The sequence below is a fragment of the Fundulus heteroclitus genome, chromosome 18 (assembly GCF_011125445.2).
Source record: "Fundulus heteroclitus isolate FHET01 chromosome 18, MU-UCD_Fhet_4.1, whole genome shotgun sequence".
NCBI lineage: Eukaryota > Metazoa > Chordata > Actinopteri > Cyprinodontiformes > Fundulidae > Fundulus > Fundulus heteroclitus.
Genome location: NC_046378.1, coordinates 27,734,659 through 27,752,684, shown reverse-complemented (window position 1 = coordinate 27,752,684; position 18,026 = coordinate 27,734,659). Strand labels below are relative to the sequence as shown.

The 18,026-nt window shown below is 41.1% G+C and overlaps 1 protein-coding gene across 1 annotated transcript; it reads right to left on the bottom strand.

The window, feature by feature from the left end:
• Nucleotides 1-411: 411 nt before the first annotated feature.
• Nucleotides 412-17,541, bottom strand: tsr1 (TSR1 ribosome maturation factor). The gene is made up of 15 exons (XM_012874575.3): nt 17,382-17,541; nt 15,362-15,465; nt 15,046-15,274; nt 13,223-13,357; nt 12,658-13,106; nt 11,519-11,663; nt 11,023-11,204; nt 5,528-5,751; nt 3,252-3,411; nt 3,053-3,163; nt 2,833-2,965; nt 1,224-1,340; nt 933-1,073; nt 767-841; nt 412-682 (listed from the first exon to the last, which is right to left on the bottom strand). The coding sequence occupies exons 1-15, from the start codon at nt 17,506-17,508 to the stop codon at nt 504-506; spliced, it is 2,511 nt and encodes an 836-aa protein (XP_012730029.2). The 5' UTR covers nt 17,509-17,541; the 3' UTR covers nt 412-503.
• Between the last annotated feature and the right edge of the window lie 485 nt (nt 17,542-18,026).

Sequence of the window (18,026 nt, the reverse complement as noted above, 5' to 3'; positions counted from 1 at the left end):
AATTTGTACTTTAAGCACAACTTGGGAGTTCTTGTTCCATGATTGCACTTCCTCAAATATCACATCATCTGTATAATTATTTTGTCCTTGTTGCATTTTAATGTGGCTGCAGGCATTCGGCCACACATGCGTGACTTCAAAGAGTGAAACGAGCATAATGGATGGCTAAATGTTTGAATTATTACAAGTTGTTGTGGCAACAGGTCCTGCATTTTCTTAATCATTAAGTACCAATAACGCAACACTTGTTTGGTACAAGTCGTCACTCAAATTTTTTTCCACCTTTATCAAGACAAAGCTCATTTTAAGAGTAAAAATGTGATTTAAGAATACTTATTCATGACTGCCATCTAGTGGCTTAAATACGTTTAGCACCAAGTTAAATGTAAAAGCAAATCAGAATGAAACGGATACTTTGCAAGATGCTTAGTTTATTTAATAGCTTTTTCACTTTTTTAACATTCCATAATCCTCTGTATGTTGTAAGCTCTTTTAACCTTCTTCTACTCCATGTCCAAGTCATCCATTTCCACAGTAACCTCGTTCTTGAACCAAGGTAGCTGTGGGGGCACGTACGGGTCATAGGTCCAGCGAGGATATACTCTCTTGTACAAATTCATTAGGACGGTGTCTTGGGAGCGAAGCTGATTATCAAAAACGCACTTCATGTGACCGTGTGTTCCTGAAAGAATTAAAGCAAAGCATTTAGAAGTTACATGGGGGAAACGGGCTTCAGAAAATGAGATGCGTTTGGCTGCTCTCTCACCTAAAGCCTCCTTGATGTGGCCTCTTCTGCCCCATTTGGTCCGCAGCTCCACGGGTTTGAACCACATGATGTCCTCTGTCGCAGAAACAAAGGAAGAGACGCGACGATTTCGAGTTAACGTTTGTGCAGACAGAGTAAGGAAAAGAGCTTTAGGCCGTCCGCTCACCTCTGTTGAAGAACATGTACCGGACGACGGCCGAACGCCTGTTGATTTTGAACGGGTGTCCACTCAGCACGATCCTTTTCAGGACGACGCGCCGAGGGTCGCAGCTGAGCACGCTCCCTGTGGCCACCAGATCCTGGACGCCTGCAAAAGACGCAGAGGGGGAAAAAAAAGGAACTCAGAACTCGATTAGGAGCATAATCCAATAAAGCCACCCGAGAGAATTTTCCTTGAAGACAGGAATTCCACCAACATACAGGATTTACAATAATAAACAGTGAGTGATCATCTCACCGTCGCTTCTTTGTTTAAACAGCAACACTCCTGCTGGGGGGAAGGTGATGGGGGCATACACTGAGACCACAGTGGGGGCATCCGGCCTGAGGAAGCGCTCCATCTTATGCTTGTCAGCTGAAGTGCAGCACATTACCATTATTATGTATTTCCACTTGCATATATATACACACACAAAGGTAACAGATGTATAAAGCCTGTCAGAATTATCCAAACCCATAAAAAGGTTTTTCCCTTTTGTAACGCTACAAACACAAACTTTAATGCATTTTCTGTTTTATGTGACAGAGCAACCGAAGAAGTGTGTTAAAGGAAAATCATAGATGATTAGGTGATCTTTTACAAATAAAAAAAAAAAAAAAGCGTTTGCACTTGATTGAATTGAGACTCTTTTACTCTGATACCCCTACATTAAATTCAGTCTACCTGATTCTCCAAATTAATAACCAGAGTTAGATACATTTAGACAGCTCAATGATAAGGTTGAGGTTACTAAACAATATGTCAAGCTTTGAACAGCTCCAAAGTGCATTGTCAAACCCATCATCTGAAAACGGAAAGAGTATGGCACAACTACAAACCAACCAACATGTAACCATCCATCTAAACAGACAAGGCTGGGCAAGGACTGGAGAAGCAGCTAAGAAGGCTGGAGGTGAAGACATCCATCCTTGTGTGATAAAAGAAATATAATTTGACCAATTGGTGCAGGAAGACTAGAAGAACATTTTTGAAAGTTATTAATTGATTGTTAAACAATGGCAGCACGTCAAAACTGTACAAAACTCGAAGATTAAAAATTGGCTACAAAACTGAGACTGGTGAACCCTGTAGTATTTTTGATTGTAGCCAGACGATTATTACGTCTTCTCCTTAGGATTTGATTCTGAACTCAAGTTATTAGTCATGAACGGCGCAGCATAGCTCCTTGACATAAGCATTCGACGCCTAACACTGAAAACAACAGGTAGAGGCAGCATGGTCCGGTCAGACGACCCAAAAATCTAACTTTTTCTAACTTTTTTTGCCTACACGCAAAACCAACACTTCCCATCATGGTGAACACACTCTCGCCACGCTGGAACATGGTGCTCTTTGGCTAGAGTCCTTGCTCTATAACAGTATTCAGATTGAGCCCAGGCTAATGGGAAGATGGATGGAGCTAGATACAGTGCAAACAGTGTTAGAGGCTGCAGAAGCCTTGGGACTGATGCATTTTCACCTTCCAGCTGGACAGCAAACCTACACATGCAGCCAGAAGGTTTAGATCAAACATTCATGTTTTAGGATGTCCCAGGCAATGTTCAGACCAAAACATAATTAGAAATCTCTGGCAGGACTTAAACACTGACGGTCACAGATGCTCTCATTTAATCTGACTGAGCTTTAGGCATTTTGAAAATCTTGTAGCAATATAACCCAAAATACTTGAAGCTGCAAAGGGTTTTTAACCAAAGTATAGACTTTTCATTGATAAGTATATTTTACTTTTTGTTGCTCCATCTCATAAAATCCCAATGAAACATGACAAGAATTGATATTGTAATAGGGCAAAATGTGTTACATGTTTTAAAGGCATTGTACTTGAGGTGATTACTACATATTTTACCTGTAGTGTGCTGAGAAAATATAGGGGAGGCCCGAAACCTTCGGAATCCACAGTGAAACACGAGTTCCTCCTTAGTTTTGATGGGCTCCGTGTTGCTGGGGTGTCTTTGCACCAAGAGGTGCACCACTGACATCTGTTCAAAATGGGAAATTATAATGAGTCTGGAAATGAGCGTGCTGTGCAGTCTGTGTCTCAAACAGAGGCGCTGGGATGCCAATACCTTCTGCTCGTGCGGCAACAGAGACACCAGCACCAGGGGCTTGCCAGACTGGACGCTCTCCATCACAGAGAAAGGAACATCAATGATGTGCAGCGTGACATACCAGCCGTCCTGGAAATAAGGACGTAACAAAGTCAGAAAGGAAATGTCTATTGTTTTCAGTTTAAGACAGCTGCTGTTTTTTTTTTTTTTTTAATACCATGGCTCCGTCCTCATCAGCTGCAGCCTCTGCCAGGATTCTACGGCGAGTGCGTTCAAAACTCTGGAACTGGAATATACGTGAATAGTCGAGAGGCAAGTTCTCCATGGGATCCCAAGGTGAGGAGCGGAAACTTTTCAGGCCGCGGTAACGCTGAAATCTGTGTGATGATTCAAACAGAAACAAGGATATGCAAAGGGTCATTTTCTTCCATAAAAACTACATGCCATCCTACAAAAAAAGGGTCAAATAATCAACATTTCAATATAATTGATACTAAACCAATTATTTAAAGATGGGTATTTGAATAAATGGTCATACTTCTTCCACCAGACCTGACCAGAACCAGAGTGTTTACATGTGCAAAATTCCTCAATTGGATTGATAAAATTATCTGAAAACATATATTATATGGGCACAAAATCAAATAATACAATGATGACGTGTGCTTACATGCATCAGGCTTTATTCAGAAGAGAAGCGCTTTGAGACGCAGTTGTCAAATCTCTGTAAAAAAGTCCCTAAAAAAAGTTTTACTTTCATCTGTGCTGAAAAAACAAACAAGCGAGGAAGTGCGTTTGTTTTGGTGTCGTCTGAGCGCCCAAAATGGACACGTGCCAGTATGCCTCCCATCAACGTGTTTGATCACTTTGAGCTATTTTAAGTTTCTAATAAAAAGGTTGTATCACCAACAGACCAGTTTTGCGACCCCGACATAGTACAGATGGCGGATTTACATCACGTCACACATGCATAGTCAGGGTAGCTTGCCCCAATCTAAATGACGTAACCGGAACAAGTGTTTAGCTGGACGCTGTTCAGATTAAAATTAGTCACAAATGACTCACCTCATTCAGAATATAATTGAATTTCGCTTGAGCTTAATCCGATCACAATATTCTGATTGCCGTGATTACATCTCACATTTTTACTTCAATTGGCCCTTTATTCTAATTACTTATGTCCCTGTAAAACATAGCTACTGGTTTGCTGCCGGACATTTTATACCCTGCTCACAAAAGGAGAGTAGAGCCAGAAAAAAAAAAAAAAAAAAAACATCAAAAAACATGTGTGACCCTCTTTAACAGACAAGAAAAACACTAAATCGTTGTTTGAAGGTACTTTCACCGTTAAGCAGACTGGCAGGGGGGTGGGGGGGGACAACATGCTATACGATGTCACATGCTAGCTGCGCTAATGCTACAACACTGATATCTGAGAGAAAACTAAAAACGTCAGTAAACCTCCTCAATGGAGGAGCTAATGCTAAGCTGCTTAAATTTTAGTTTCAAGGATAGCTTAGTGAAGGAGTCCTGCCGGTCTGATCTCCCCCACTGATGCGCTTCCCAGGTGCACAGTTCCTAACCACACAACGTTCCCTTCTGCTGCGGAACAGAACCTCGGAAAATGTTAATCAGATGACGGCTCAGTAAGCTGCTAGATACCCCTCCGTTCCTCCTGTAAAGGCATGGGAAGCTAATGTGGCTTATGATAACACAGGTAAACATAAATGGTGGAGCCGGACTAATGCTATCACTTAGAGCAGCAAAGGGTAGGAACCCGTAGCAACCTACCCTCCTGCTGTCGTTGGTCATTAAAAGAAAACGTGTGTGCCTTTGGCTACTCCCTACAGACTTGGCTTTTTTATGCTGGAGGCCCTTGCTGACCCAACCGGGGTGTAAACCCAGGCCCCCGATTTCAAAGACTCAGACTTAGCTCGCTACACCGCAGAGGGACAGTAGATCATTAGAGAAAATATTGTGCAAAATTACCAGAAAGACAGAAATTTACAGGGCTGCCAGTGATTACAGTTGCATGGATCAGATCCTTGTTCACACTGTAAAAATATTTGTCCCTAAGTAGTAACATCTATTTGCATCAACTGGCCACTGGAGGCACACAATGGCCCATTAAAATGAAGCCATTACAATAAAACAATTATGAGACTGAATCAAAGGTACAAACTTCCATAAAGGATATTAACACTTATACTAAGTGTTATTGTGTTTATTGTTTTGCCAAATGGAAGCGACACTTATGACTATATACCTTTCTAAATGAGGGCAGAATTGCTCTACTTTTTGAGTTCCCTTAATTAAGGGAGTTAAACTCTTGTCATATTATAAATAACCATAATTTTGCCCTAAGCTAGAAAGAACCCTGTGTCTTCAAAAAATGTTGCCGCAGTATCGAAAATGGTAAAGTATTTTTCTTAGTATGAGTATCGAGTTTAAAATTTTAGTATTGTGACAACTCTGCAAAAAAATTTCACTGACCTGATCCTAGCTGGAGCATCTCGAGGCGTGTCCACCTCGTCAGGAAACATCTCATGGGATCGAGCCTCACGGTAGCGTTTCAGGCCTTCTTCTTCTGCTGCTTCATCCATGTTGTCGTCATATCGCTGATCTGCTCCCGCTCTCTCTGTGGGGCACACTTCCTCTTCCTCCTCTTCGTCGTCGTCGTCGTCTTCCTCCTCTGAAGCAGCATGGGAACCAGGCTCCTGGACAAGATGGACACGGGGCACATCAGACCGCCATACGTAGGTGCCAACAGAGAATGCTACCTGCCCGAAAATGTTTCTACCGTTTTACATTATTTGAGAAGCACAAAAACTATTCTTGTTTCCCGTTTTTTAAAACAAAACAGAAAATGTGTAAAACTACTTTCACAGTAGAAACAAATATCCTTAATTAAACCCTTTAGTTCAATCAAAGGGTTTTACAACACAAAAAATTACACCAATTAGATTCTAAACTAAGCTGTAGGTCAGAAGCTGTTTGATCTTGTTGCTGTTTAACTAAATAGGAAATTACTTAATGATGATCAACACAAAATGTAAAAAAAAAAAAAAAATAAAGACACACAAATAAATCAGCTGGTAACCAGAATCAGGGGAACTTCACTAATCCTGACCAGACCCCAGCCGGTTGGAAACACAGAAATCTGATGTTTTTTTTTGTTTAATCAGTAAATGCAGCACAGCTGTTACTGAGAGAAAGTTAGCCATTTAAAAAAAAAATTTGACGGAGCACAAAAGGCCTAAGAAGTGAAGGAAACGGCTTTCTCTACAGACGCATGATGTTGCAACAGAAAGTGGGCTTCAGCAGATAACAGGAAGGATGGATGGAGTAACTGAATTTGCTGTTTTAGCCTGTTTAGTTTGTTATGTTAGATGCTGGGTTTGTAAAGGCTTGCGGCCGCTTGAAAATCCCAGGGTTTAGCAGAGTTAAGTTGGAAAATAACCCAAGATATAAAGATCCCACACAGCACTGTTCATTCCACCATCTGCAAACGTGAGTGTGACGAAACAACAAACCGACCAAAGGATGGTTGTCCATCTAGACGAACAGACCGGGGAAGGAGAGCAATCAGGAAAGCAGTCGAGGTAACAGCTCAGATAAAATAATCTGCTGACAGTCATGCACTCCACAAACCTGATGAAAGACCGGCACAGAGAAAACCATTTCCCAAATAAAACCGTAGGAAGTCCGGTTTTGGCGTTTGTTGAAGTCCAGATCCAAATTTAAAACATATATTATATGGGCACAAAAATCAACCTTCTGACCTTTAAACCCACTAAAGGTGATACTCAAACTTTTATACACATGAGGAGTTTATCCAACGGCACGCCACACTTTCCAGATTTGTGTTTGTAAAAATGTTTGAGAACCATATATCCATTTCTTTCCACTTTACGCTCGTGCACCACTTTGTATCAATCCATCACTTACTTCAAAGCCTAATAAAATATATCGAAGCTTGCTGTAAAGTGCCCAAATAATGAAGACCTTTGAAAGAGAATGAATAATTTTGGAAGTATTGCTTCCTTAACCGTGGTTGTGATATTTGCCAGGACTCCATTCTGTGAGCACAAGTAAATTCAGACAGAATCTAAGAATAGAAACTGGCTGGGATTGTTTTACTGCCAACACTAACTGAGTGGCAATAAACAAGCTGTGTTTGTATACTCAAAAATATTGTTTGTACAGCAGTGCTTCCTGAAGTCTGTGTTGGTCTGTCGGAGGTCCTCGATAGATCGGAGTAGGCATGAATTTGAATGTCAAAATGCCTTTTTATTTCCTGGCATGATCCATTTCAAACTTATAAGCCCTGGTGTGTTTTAGACTTCCTCAGGGAAGTGTTTATTTTCATCATTTCATTCCGGGGTTTGCATCGATATTTGCAAACAACCAGGAATGACGAACGTCTCAGACTTAAACCTGCTGGAAATATGCTTTGCATACATTTAAAAAGTAGGGACTCCATTTAGGATGCAACGTATGGACAGGGCAGGACATCCTCCCTAATCGCAGCATCTATAGATCCCACTTCCTGTTGCGATACACGTGGGAGGAATGAATCATCAAAGGGGCCGTGCTGCACAGCGGTCGCGCCGATGGCAAATTACATCAGAAGTCAGACACATGAGCAGAAAACACACAGCATGTGGTTGATTCACAACCTCTCCAACATCCTTGCTGCAGTAATAATAATCACTATCATTTGAAGTGCCCCTTCGCCTATTGTTACCCTCTACGACATACGTATTCCTGCTCGCTAACCTCGACATCAAATGGACGCTATTAACAATTACGGGTCCTAATGAACCCGTTTCATAAGGCCAGTTTCCCCCAACTTCTTTTTAAGCAGCGCTGGAGACAAATAAATGGTCGACCCCTCCCTTGCGTCCAGACAGGAAGTTCTGTTCACAAGACAGGAAGACAGGAGGCTTCTCTCGGGACTCTGGCTCCAAACACTATTGTTGTGATGTGGTGAGCAGCCTGGCACTGCAGGCTGGAGACAGACACAGAAAACAAACAGTGCCTCCCAGCAGAGAGGTGCACTATCCGTGGGTCACGTATGCACCGCTGTGGGCCTGGAAGTGTGGCTTGCTTTGTGGCTTCGGCACAGGTTACTGTCCTGATCGCTATCAAAATGATCGCTGTGTCTGCAGTGCCTTCGAAAAGCATCCGTAACCCTTCATTTTTTTTTTTTCAGTTTTTCATTTTACAAGCACAAACTGAGGTTGTGTTCAACTGGTATAGCCATTTGAGGGGAGTAGTAAAAGCTTTTCCTCACTCAACGATAGCAAAGCTTGTTTTGTGACCTTGATTACTTTTAAAGGTTTGGAGGACATGTCTCTGGCCGGCTTCAGGAAATTTCCCTCAAGTCTAAATTGTGTCCTCTTGGTACCTGTTGTAAATGGGCAACTTCAAGTCTTGGGATCAATCCGAATACCCTTACAGAGTAAGGACTCTTCCAGCCGTAGCGTAAGGAAGGAGGTAGGAAAGGTGGCCTGAATGCTTCATCCCGTGGATAGATTGCCTAGGAACCCCTCAATGTCCCTTACTGCCGCAAAGAACCCTTAAGGTATTCCAGTTCTTAATGTTGACCCCGTGAAAGGTCAAGGAACAGGAGATATTATTAAGGGTATTCCGATGGAGCCTTATAGTGCTTTTTTCCACGTTTTGTCACAACCAAACTTGGAAGCAATTTACTGGATTCTTAAATGATAAACTCGACACCAAGTGGTGAATTAATTGCTAAAAAGGAAAACGATACATAGCTTTGGTTTCAATATGTTTTTCACTTTGGAGTGCACAACTAAAAGTTGTCTGTTAACGGGTTCTCCCAACTGAGCTGTAAATTTCTATAGCTCCCCCAGATACACTATGAGCCTCTTGGCTGCTTGACTAATGCTATAATAACACAGCCTGACATTTTAGATGAACAACAATGCCTGGATGTGCCAAAATTTTCTTCAATTGAATAAAAACTAAATTGATGTAATAATCTTTGGACCGATAGAGGAGAGAGCAAAAGTTAGCACACAGCTTCAGTCGCTTCAGCTAGGAACCACTGACCAGGCCCAAAACCTGGGAGTAGTGATGGACTCAGAGCTGAACCTCGAAAAGCATATAAAGACAATTACAAGGTCGGCTTTCTATCACCTGAAGAACATTTCCAGGATTAAAGGACTAATGTCTCAGAAGGATCTGGAAAAACTAATCCATGCGTTTATATTTAGTAGAACTGATTACTGCAACAGTGTTTTCACAGGCCTGCCTAAAAAGTGGGTCAGACAGCTGCAGCTAATCTAGAACGCTGCTGCCCGCGTCCTCACTAAGACTAAGAAAGTAGAGCACATAACCCCAATTCTAAAGTCCTTACACTGGCTCCCTGTATCTCAGAGAATAGACTTTAAAATACTTCTGTCAGTCTATAAATCTCTGAATGGCTTAGCTCCTAAATACATCACAGACTTGTTATCAGTGTATCAACCCTCCAGACCACTAAGGTCTTCTGGCTCCAGCCTACTCTGCATACCTAGAACCAGAACCAAACAAGGAGAAGCAGCATTTAGTTCCTATGCTCCATTTATCTGGAACAAACTTCCAGAAAACTGTAAAAGTGCGGAAAGCCTGAGTTCTTTTAAATCAAGATTAAAAACACATTTGTTTAGGATTGCCTTTGACTGTTCTAGTTAAACTGTTTTACTGTTTTTAATATTCTTTTTTTGTTTCTAAATTTTATTCCTACTTGCTTTTATTGTGTTTTATTTTCCTATGTTTTAATCATGTAAAGCACTTTGCATTGTCTCTGTACTGAATTGTGCTATATAAATAAATTTGCCTTGCCTTGCTTTCACACGTTTGCGATTGTTCAAGAGCTTGACTGACTTCTCTATGTTGCTCTCATACATATGTGACGTACTGACCATTACGCTCATTAAAAATTAGCCTGACGGTCTAAATTCAGCGTAACTTTGACAACTTTCAGTGTGACAGTCTATTACGCTGAAATGTGCTGTCGAGAACCCAGCAAGTACACACTACTAATGAATCAGACGACATCTGAAGGTAGTCAGTTGCATTGTACTTTATTGATAATCAGCACCTGTGGTTAATTAAATTAACTACAGGTGTACTCTAGCGTGAACAATTTGACGACCCCAAAAAGAAGAATAGTTCTTCAGATGGAGGCCACTGACATTTCTTCCTCCTCTTTGTTTTTTAATGCTTTTCAGTAGTTTTGACCAGGGTCAGTGTCACTACTGGTAGCATGAGGAGATACCTGGATCATAAAGGAGGTTGCAGGTCCCAGAAAAGTCTCAAGAGCATAGAAGAGATTCCAGGAGACAGGGAACTGCACTAAGAGAGCCAGACAGGGATGTCAGAGGTCCTTAACCCATTGGCAGGAAGAACAGGATGAGAACTGCCAGAGCCCTAAAAATTGACCTCCTGTCTCTGATCAAACCAAAAGAGACAGACTTTTGACTTCTACTCTGTCAAGTTGCCTACCGATCTGCGTATCGGGGTGTGAAAGCGTGCCCGTCAGTGAGTACCATTGGGTGAATGTGGCTTTAGAGTAAAGCACTTTGAGTGGTCAGTATGACTGGAAAAGCACAATACAAGTTCAGTCCATTTACCATTTAGATGAGAACAGTTTTACTCTGAGCTCCTGTGACAGACGTGACGGTTTGATGGTGGGTCCGTGTTGGTCTGGGGAGGTATATCCATGGAGGAACTCACAGACTAGTACAGGATAAAAGTTGGCACTCTGACCTCCATTAAGTCTCAGGATTAAATCCTTAGACCTCTTATTAGAACGAGCGGGTCAAGTTCCTCCAGGTGTGTGTGTGCGGTCAAATCCTGGACAGAACATCTATGTTCGTGTTTAGCAGGAGTGTAGCTCAGCTATAATAACTAAGGTATTATAATCCCATTAAAATCTAAATGAAAGTTTTCTTTGGCACTCTGTAAATGCTTACCTGAGAGTTAATCTCCTCATCGTCTCCATCCATGGCTTCGTCCATTATGTCATCGCCGTCATCGTCGCTGCTTTCTTCATCTGCCTCACCGTTCTCCTCCTCATCTTCATCAATGATCCATGTGGCCTGGTAGTCTGATGTTCCCTTAGGAACTTTCATCACACGCTTGTTTTTTCTGGCCTCTAAACAACGAACAGAAAATCAAGAAAATGCAGAGTGCTTTCATGTATGTGTAGGCATAAACATGCCTGTTTTGTACGGGTTTGTTTAGTTGAATAAAGATGCACATTTGTTTTCATCAACGCAACAGTTTAATATCAGGATGTGATGTCATTATGGAAAACTGAAAATCATATCTATCTTAACTTTACATCCATAAGATTCATCACAAAATAAACTATGTGAGCTCAGTGTGGCGTCTGGGATTTATCATCTTAATTTCTCCAATTATCGTCTCATCTCTTTAGCTCGCAGTGCATTGATCCTGTGTCCTAACCTTCAGCTTCCAGCAGCTCTTGTTCCGTCGGCCACGTCTGCTCTCCGTCCATGGGGTCCACCTCAGCCTCCGTCTGCAGGCTCTCCCGGGTGGACGGGTCCGCTTTCATCAACACCCGCACCGGGACCTCACTTTCATCTCCGTCCTGCAGCCAACAACCATGGAGAAATAAATGAGAAGATGTTATGCTGACTCAGAGGTTGAACATTTACTTATACTACAGTGAAAACCTTAATTGAGAGAAATTAAATAAGAATTTAAAGACTTTCCATTTATATCATGACTTTATTTCAGTTACCGCTACAATAATTCATTATTTTAGATAGAAAGAACTAAACAATAGTTTTGTGAAGAACTAAAGGCATCTTTTTTGATGGAATATGGTATGTCAGACATTGTTCTCCGGTCTCTTGAGGCTCAGTTCCACCGGCTCATAACTCCCGATAGGAGTTTTGCGTGAACACACCTCTTTTCGGTGATTGGCCGAGGAAAAATGAGATGGTTTTTCTCTGAGGAAGTCCAGAATAACTGAAGAGTGACCCATTAATATTAAAGGTCCACTATGAGTGGGTCAAACCAAAATATCATCTTATTCTTTTCAAACCATAAACTACAACTGAAGAACAAAAAAGGGAAAAGGACACTTCAGCTTTCTATATCCAGACGCGTCGCATCAGATCTGTGGATTTATCGAGGCTTTCTCTAATTTCACGCTGAAAGCTGTTAGAGTTTTGTCTCTGAAGTGCCCATCCATCCATCCACCTCATTCAGCACAACACAGCAGTTGTCTGCCTTTCCCTGCTTTCTGTAATAAGACTCAGAGAACCCGGGGGCAGCAGAGGGGGGCTTTTGCGGAGGTGCCTCAAAGCAGCTGGAGAGCAGTCAAAGCCTGACACTTTGCCAGAGCAGCGGTTATAGAAACATTATTTGTATTTTATCCTTTTATCTATGTTTGATTTATAATCTATTTTTTATCGTTTACCAAGTGTCAATGTTGCAAAAAGGCCGGGGGAGGGGGGGCTAGAGCCATCCCCAGGAGGCGTTTCTCTCTTGGGCCCTTTAAGTTTATTAACACCCCTGCTCCATTTATTTCAGGGGATTTTACACATCTTTAACAGGCATGTCAATAAAACACCTACCTCCATCTCTGCATCTCTTCCCTTTCCAGGTTTTGTTGGTCTTGTCAGGTGGAGGGGCAGAGGGTCTGGAGGAATATCGATCTGACTCAGCTGAAAGTCTCCGTGCCCGCTGATGTGCACCAGTCTGTCAGCATGGAGAGCTCGACCTCGGACGTACCCGGATACGCAGAGGGTCCCCAGATCGGTCGGCCCACCGCCACTCCCCTCCCCCCGGTTGTTCGGTGTAAACTTGACCTGCTGAGCCAAAAGATGAGAACGTCTGGAACGGAAACCCAGCTTTCTCTGCCTCTGACCTCCTAGGTGTCTGAGGAGAAGAGTGGCATCTTGATCCGAGTCCAACTGGAAGAGACGGGTATCTGGGAACCGGACTTCAGCGATCTTTGTCAGAGCTTTTCTGAAATCGACCTTCTTCTTCACAGAAACGTCAGACCAACCCTGACACACCACAGCTACACAGGGGGAGATTTTTGGAGAAATTAGAGCTCAGTAAACACAACCCAGGAAAAAAAAAACATATATAAAGGTGTCAAATCCTCCACATATTCAAGCAAAGATGTGAACTGACCATGGCTGGGGAGGCCCTGGGCAAAGAGGCAGGAGAGACAATGATCTCCGTAAGTGTCCCAACCTTCAGTCGAGTCCAGGACAAACACAAGGCTGTCTGCAACCTTTGCAACGTCCAGCAGGGAGTGCATGTCAGCTGAACAAAAAGACAAAAGCAGCTTGAGAATGGGAGAAAAAGCTGAACGAAAAATCACAGCCACCTTTTTTAGTTTATAAACACAACAACCGAATCGACGTTAAAGGCGTCTTTTTGATCTTAATAATAATAATCAGAGAAGGGTACGGGATTTGGGCTTTGATGCATTAATGGAAAAATTATTTCACAACTCCTTCATTTTTTGTTGAATTAAAAACAACTGCCTCGATCACAAAACCTGCAGCCTGTTTTTCTCCTTTATATGTTATAGTCCTATCTCCAGCTCTCGAGAGCTACTATCTTGCAACTTTTAGATGAATTCGTACTCCAACAACTAAATCAAGCGGCTGAACTCCCTGTTTAGCTTGTCATTCAGCTATGCAGAGGCCTGGTCATAGCTGAGAAGGGATGCTACTAAAACCTTTAAGATAGTAGCCCTCAAGGACTGGACTTGGGTAGGTCAGAACATAAAGAAAAGCTAAAATCAACATCAGAAAAAAAAGTGATATCTTATTCCTAATAAATTAATTCAGCTGAAACAAGATATTTATGCACACTGTATAAACCAGAGGTTTACATACACTATAAAAATACATCAGCATTGTATTGCCACCCTGTCTGCATTAAATGAAGCTAAAAAAGATCACCTCTCTTTGTTAAACATTACATTAATAAGAAAATATTTAAATAAATGTCTTTTATTTAGTAGAATTAACTATGAGTTTTGAGTATCTTCCACAAGTTTTATCAAGATACCTGGCCTTAAATGATGGCCCACACATTTGGCGATCTGATTAGAGGAGTTGTCCAATTGGAAGACCCATTTCTGCATAAACTTTCCAGTGGATGTCTTGGGATGTTTAAATTTTTCAACATAACATTCGTTCCTCGTTTTGCCAACTGTTTTATGAAGTATATCAGTGGTAAAAAACCCTTGCAACATGATGCTGCCGCCCCAACCCCTCAACGCTGGGGTGACATTGTCAGGATTGTAAGCTTCACTCTTTTTCCTAAAATGTAACCATGGTCATTATCTGCAACCCTTCAGTTTCCATTTCATCAGACCACGGGACATTTAAATTCCTTTTGAATTTGTGGCTTCTTCCTCACCGAGTGGCCTTTCAGCCCATGTTGCTACAGGACATATGACCTTATCAGCTTTAGTCATGCACAACAACAAGTCCTTTGCTTTTGTTCTGGGGTTAATATGGACATTTTGTACCAAAACATGGTCATCTCGTTGACACAGAAATATGTTGTTCCTTAAAGGCGCGATGGCTTGACATTCCTTTGAGATACAATCGTTAGAAAAGATAAATGTGGCACAACCAGGCATCCGAAAGCTAGACCCAAGGATGAACCAGACTTGTGTCTTTGTAAAATCTTGGCAAACATTTTTGTTACATTTCCATGATGTCACACAAGAAAGCATTGTGTTTAAGGTGTCAGGTATCAGAAACGTAGGAAGGCATGATGTCATATTTTGGGCTTTCCAAAATTCTTTAAAAGGTCTAGCAATCTAAGTATCTAAACTTCTGGATTCGATTTAATATGAGAGAATTATGTCAAGTTTCAACTGCAAATAAAGAAATGTGGGATTCAAGAACATTTACTTATTTAATTTATTTGACATTTTAAATTTGAATTTCAGTTGTAAAAAGTTCTATTTCACATTCAACAAAGCTTACCGGTGCTCTGGGTTAGAAATGTGAACCTCTGTTTGAAGCGAGGCAGAATCAGTCCAAAACTATCACTGACACCGCTGACGCATTGCTCTTGGTGCACCACGCCCCCGGCGCCCTCTCCACGTAGCAGTTTGGTAACTGCGCCAGCATCGGCATTAGCATGCAGGGACACCACGGCCACCAGATGAGGAGGACCGTCTCTGCTGCCAAGACGCCGCTTTTCTGTCAGAACCTACAGAGACAAAATTAAAAAAAGAAGAATTTTGCAACAACAATTGAGAATTTTAAAGTTCCTGTCACTGATGTGCACGCAAAGTACCTGGTCTTTCTTAGTTCTCCGAAGCTGGTTAGCCTTATGTCTTCTGTCCATCTTCTTCAACTCCTTCCTCTGTTTTTTGGTAAGGGTTGTCACTGATACCCTGCCTAGAAGGAAATTTAGAACAAGGATGTTAAAGCAGCTTTTCCAGATAAGGAAAACAACTGGGAAGAACCGGGAATATGAGCCCATGACATTGCACTCATGTCTAGTCACTATGCTTTTTGTCATCTAAAAGGTTTAAAAATCAGGACAAAATGGCACCTGATCAATACCACTTCTTTAAATAGGTAATTACTGAATAATCTAAAATGTATGCAAAAAATGAAATCAGAATCAGAATCACTTTAATAATCCCAGAGGGATTATTAAAATATTAAAGTATCATTGTATTATTATTAAATACTATGTCATTCACTGTCTTACACATTTAGATATCCATGCAAATTGCACAATTCTGTAACTAAATTTATTGCACAGTATTCTAGTCAGTATTCTAACTTTTTGATTTGAAAATGATTCCATTAGCTGCAAATGACTGTGCGGAAGGTTAAGCCTCCCTGTTGTTGTTGGCCAGTATGATCAACTTAAAAAAAAAGTCATGTCTTGTTGTGTCTGCGTAATATGTGTAACTATGTGAATTCTAAGCCATTTCATTATGGTAACACATAATGACAATAAAGCTTCTTGATGCTTATTTATTTTAAAAAAATTTAAAGTAAAGTGCAGAAGCACTGTGGAAGCTCAACTACTCTTTAATATATTTGCTGCTGTACAAGAATCTATGAATCTGACTGAATGTGGATCAATTCAATTCAATTTTATTTATATAGCGCCAATTCATGAAACCTGTCATCTCAAGGCACTTTCCAAAGTCAAATTCAATCAGATTATACAGATTGGGTCAGATTATACAGATTGGTCAACAAATGTCCTATATAAGGGACCCCAGTTGATTGCATCAAAGTCTTGACAAGCAGCATTCACTCCACCTGAAGAAGCGTAGAGCCACAGGCAGAGTCAATTTTCCGCTCTCAGACAAATTAATGGAATACATGGCTATAAAGGTGGAATACACCCATCAGAAAACCTATGCTTCCAGCAGGCATTCATGACTCTTGCTGTCGATTCACCGCTATTCTTTTTTTGGATAGCTGGAGGTGAGTTGCTCTGGCCCAGTCTGTCCACACATCCCAGTTTGGCCTTTACCAAACTCACTCAAACACTTGCACTTTCCCATTTTACTTTTTTTCAAACGCATAAACTCTTAGAATAAAATGTGCTCTTGGTGCCTGATAGATCCTACCCGTGAAGAAATGACCAGTGTTGTATAATTCACCTCTTATACTATTATAATCAGTGTATGCTAATCACTGCATTCCTAATCATTGCCTCAAGAGCTGTGGCTCATGAGGATCCAACACTACCACACATAAACTATTTCTCTATACAAAACATTACACCTTGATAATTAATTCTTAAAGACATATAAACAAACTGAACATTTATTTTCAATCGTTAGATTAATATATTCATGCGAGTTCATTTAAAATCTTACGATTTTGTAAGAACTCCGTTTCTTGCTACTGACAGATTGACAGAACTTAAATGCATTGGATTTTGGATTGTGAGCGACACAATCAAATACAAGTCCTAGATAAAATGACAAGAAATTACAGTTTACATCACATGCATTATAAACCATGACGCAAATTGCGATCACAAGCTGCAGGGCAAATGTTTGCTGTCAGTCAAGAGAACTAATCTTTGATTATCTGACTGTAATCCGTAAACCACAACAGCGTGTGGATCAAATGCAGAACTTTAAAAAAAATCCCCGAATTTACCCGAGGTGAGACTCAACACACGATCGGGAAAACTAATGGCATAAATTGATCTTAGTGAAAATGTGTTATTCTGTCCTCCAAAGCCCCTCAGACTGAAGACACGTGTGTTAATCAAAGCAACAGCTGCAAAGAGACTAAACGAGAACTGCAAGACTTCGCCGCTGATCACGACTTACCTTTGTTCTCTCTTTCCAGTTCACCTTTCGTCTTATGTCTGCCATGTTTGTGTCCTTTGTTTTTCTGTTTGTAAACGCCGGGTCTGTGGCCTTGTTGTTTTTCCCCATTTGCAGCCATTTTCGCCATGTGCGAAGCGGACTTGATCTACTTCCGGATTTCTGTGACGTCACAGCAGAGGCGTACCTTCAAGATTCATTTTCTTCCCTTCAGAATAAAAGCCGGAAACATAATTACGAAACACTTGGATTGTAAACCGAAGACGAATGTAAGACTTGTGTTTCACATATTGCGTGGTAAAGCTTTGTAAGAAAATAAAATCAACGTTATTTTTCTAAAGAAAAATAATAATAATTCAATTTAAATTTAACTCAAAATTACTTTAATAATCTCAAAGGGAAACTAAATGTTGTAACTCATATTAGGCAGGTTTCTTCAAAGAGTTGTTGTAGATAATGATGGCAGTGGGCAGGAGGGATCTTCTGGTAGTATGTCTTACAGCAGTTCTGCAGAAGCCTCTGACTAAAACACTCTTTCCTAACAATCTGATAAGAGCATGCCTGTGCAAATTCTCAGTTATCCGGGTCATCGCAGGGTTGTACATTCTGCTTTTCATCTTATGAAGAATCCTTCTTTGCACTATCATC

Excerpts from the sequence above, each read along its gene's own strand:
- tsr1 (XM_012874575.3), bottom strand. The coding sequence starts at position 17,508 with ATGGCGAAAATGGCTGCAAATGGGGAAAAACAACAAGGCCACAGACCC. Across the intron at positions 15,275-15,361 it reads GGAGAACTAAGAAAGACCAG|GTTCTGACAGAAAAGCGGCG; the intron begins GTACTTTGCGTG and ends TTGTCTCTGTAG. Across the intron at positions 5,752-11,022 it reads ATGAGGAGATTAACTCTCAG|GAGCCTGGTTCCCATGCTGC; the intron begins GTAAGCATTTAC and ends CATCTTGTCCAG.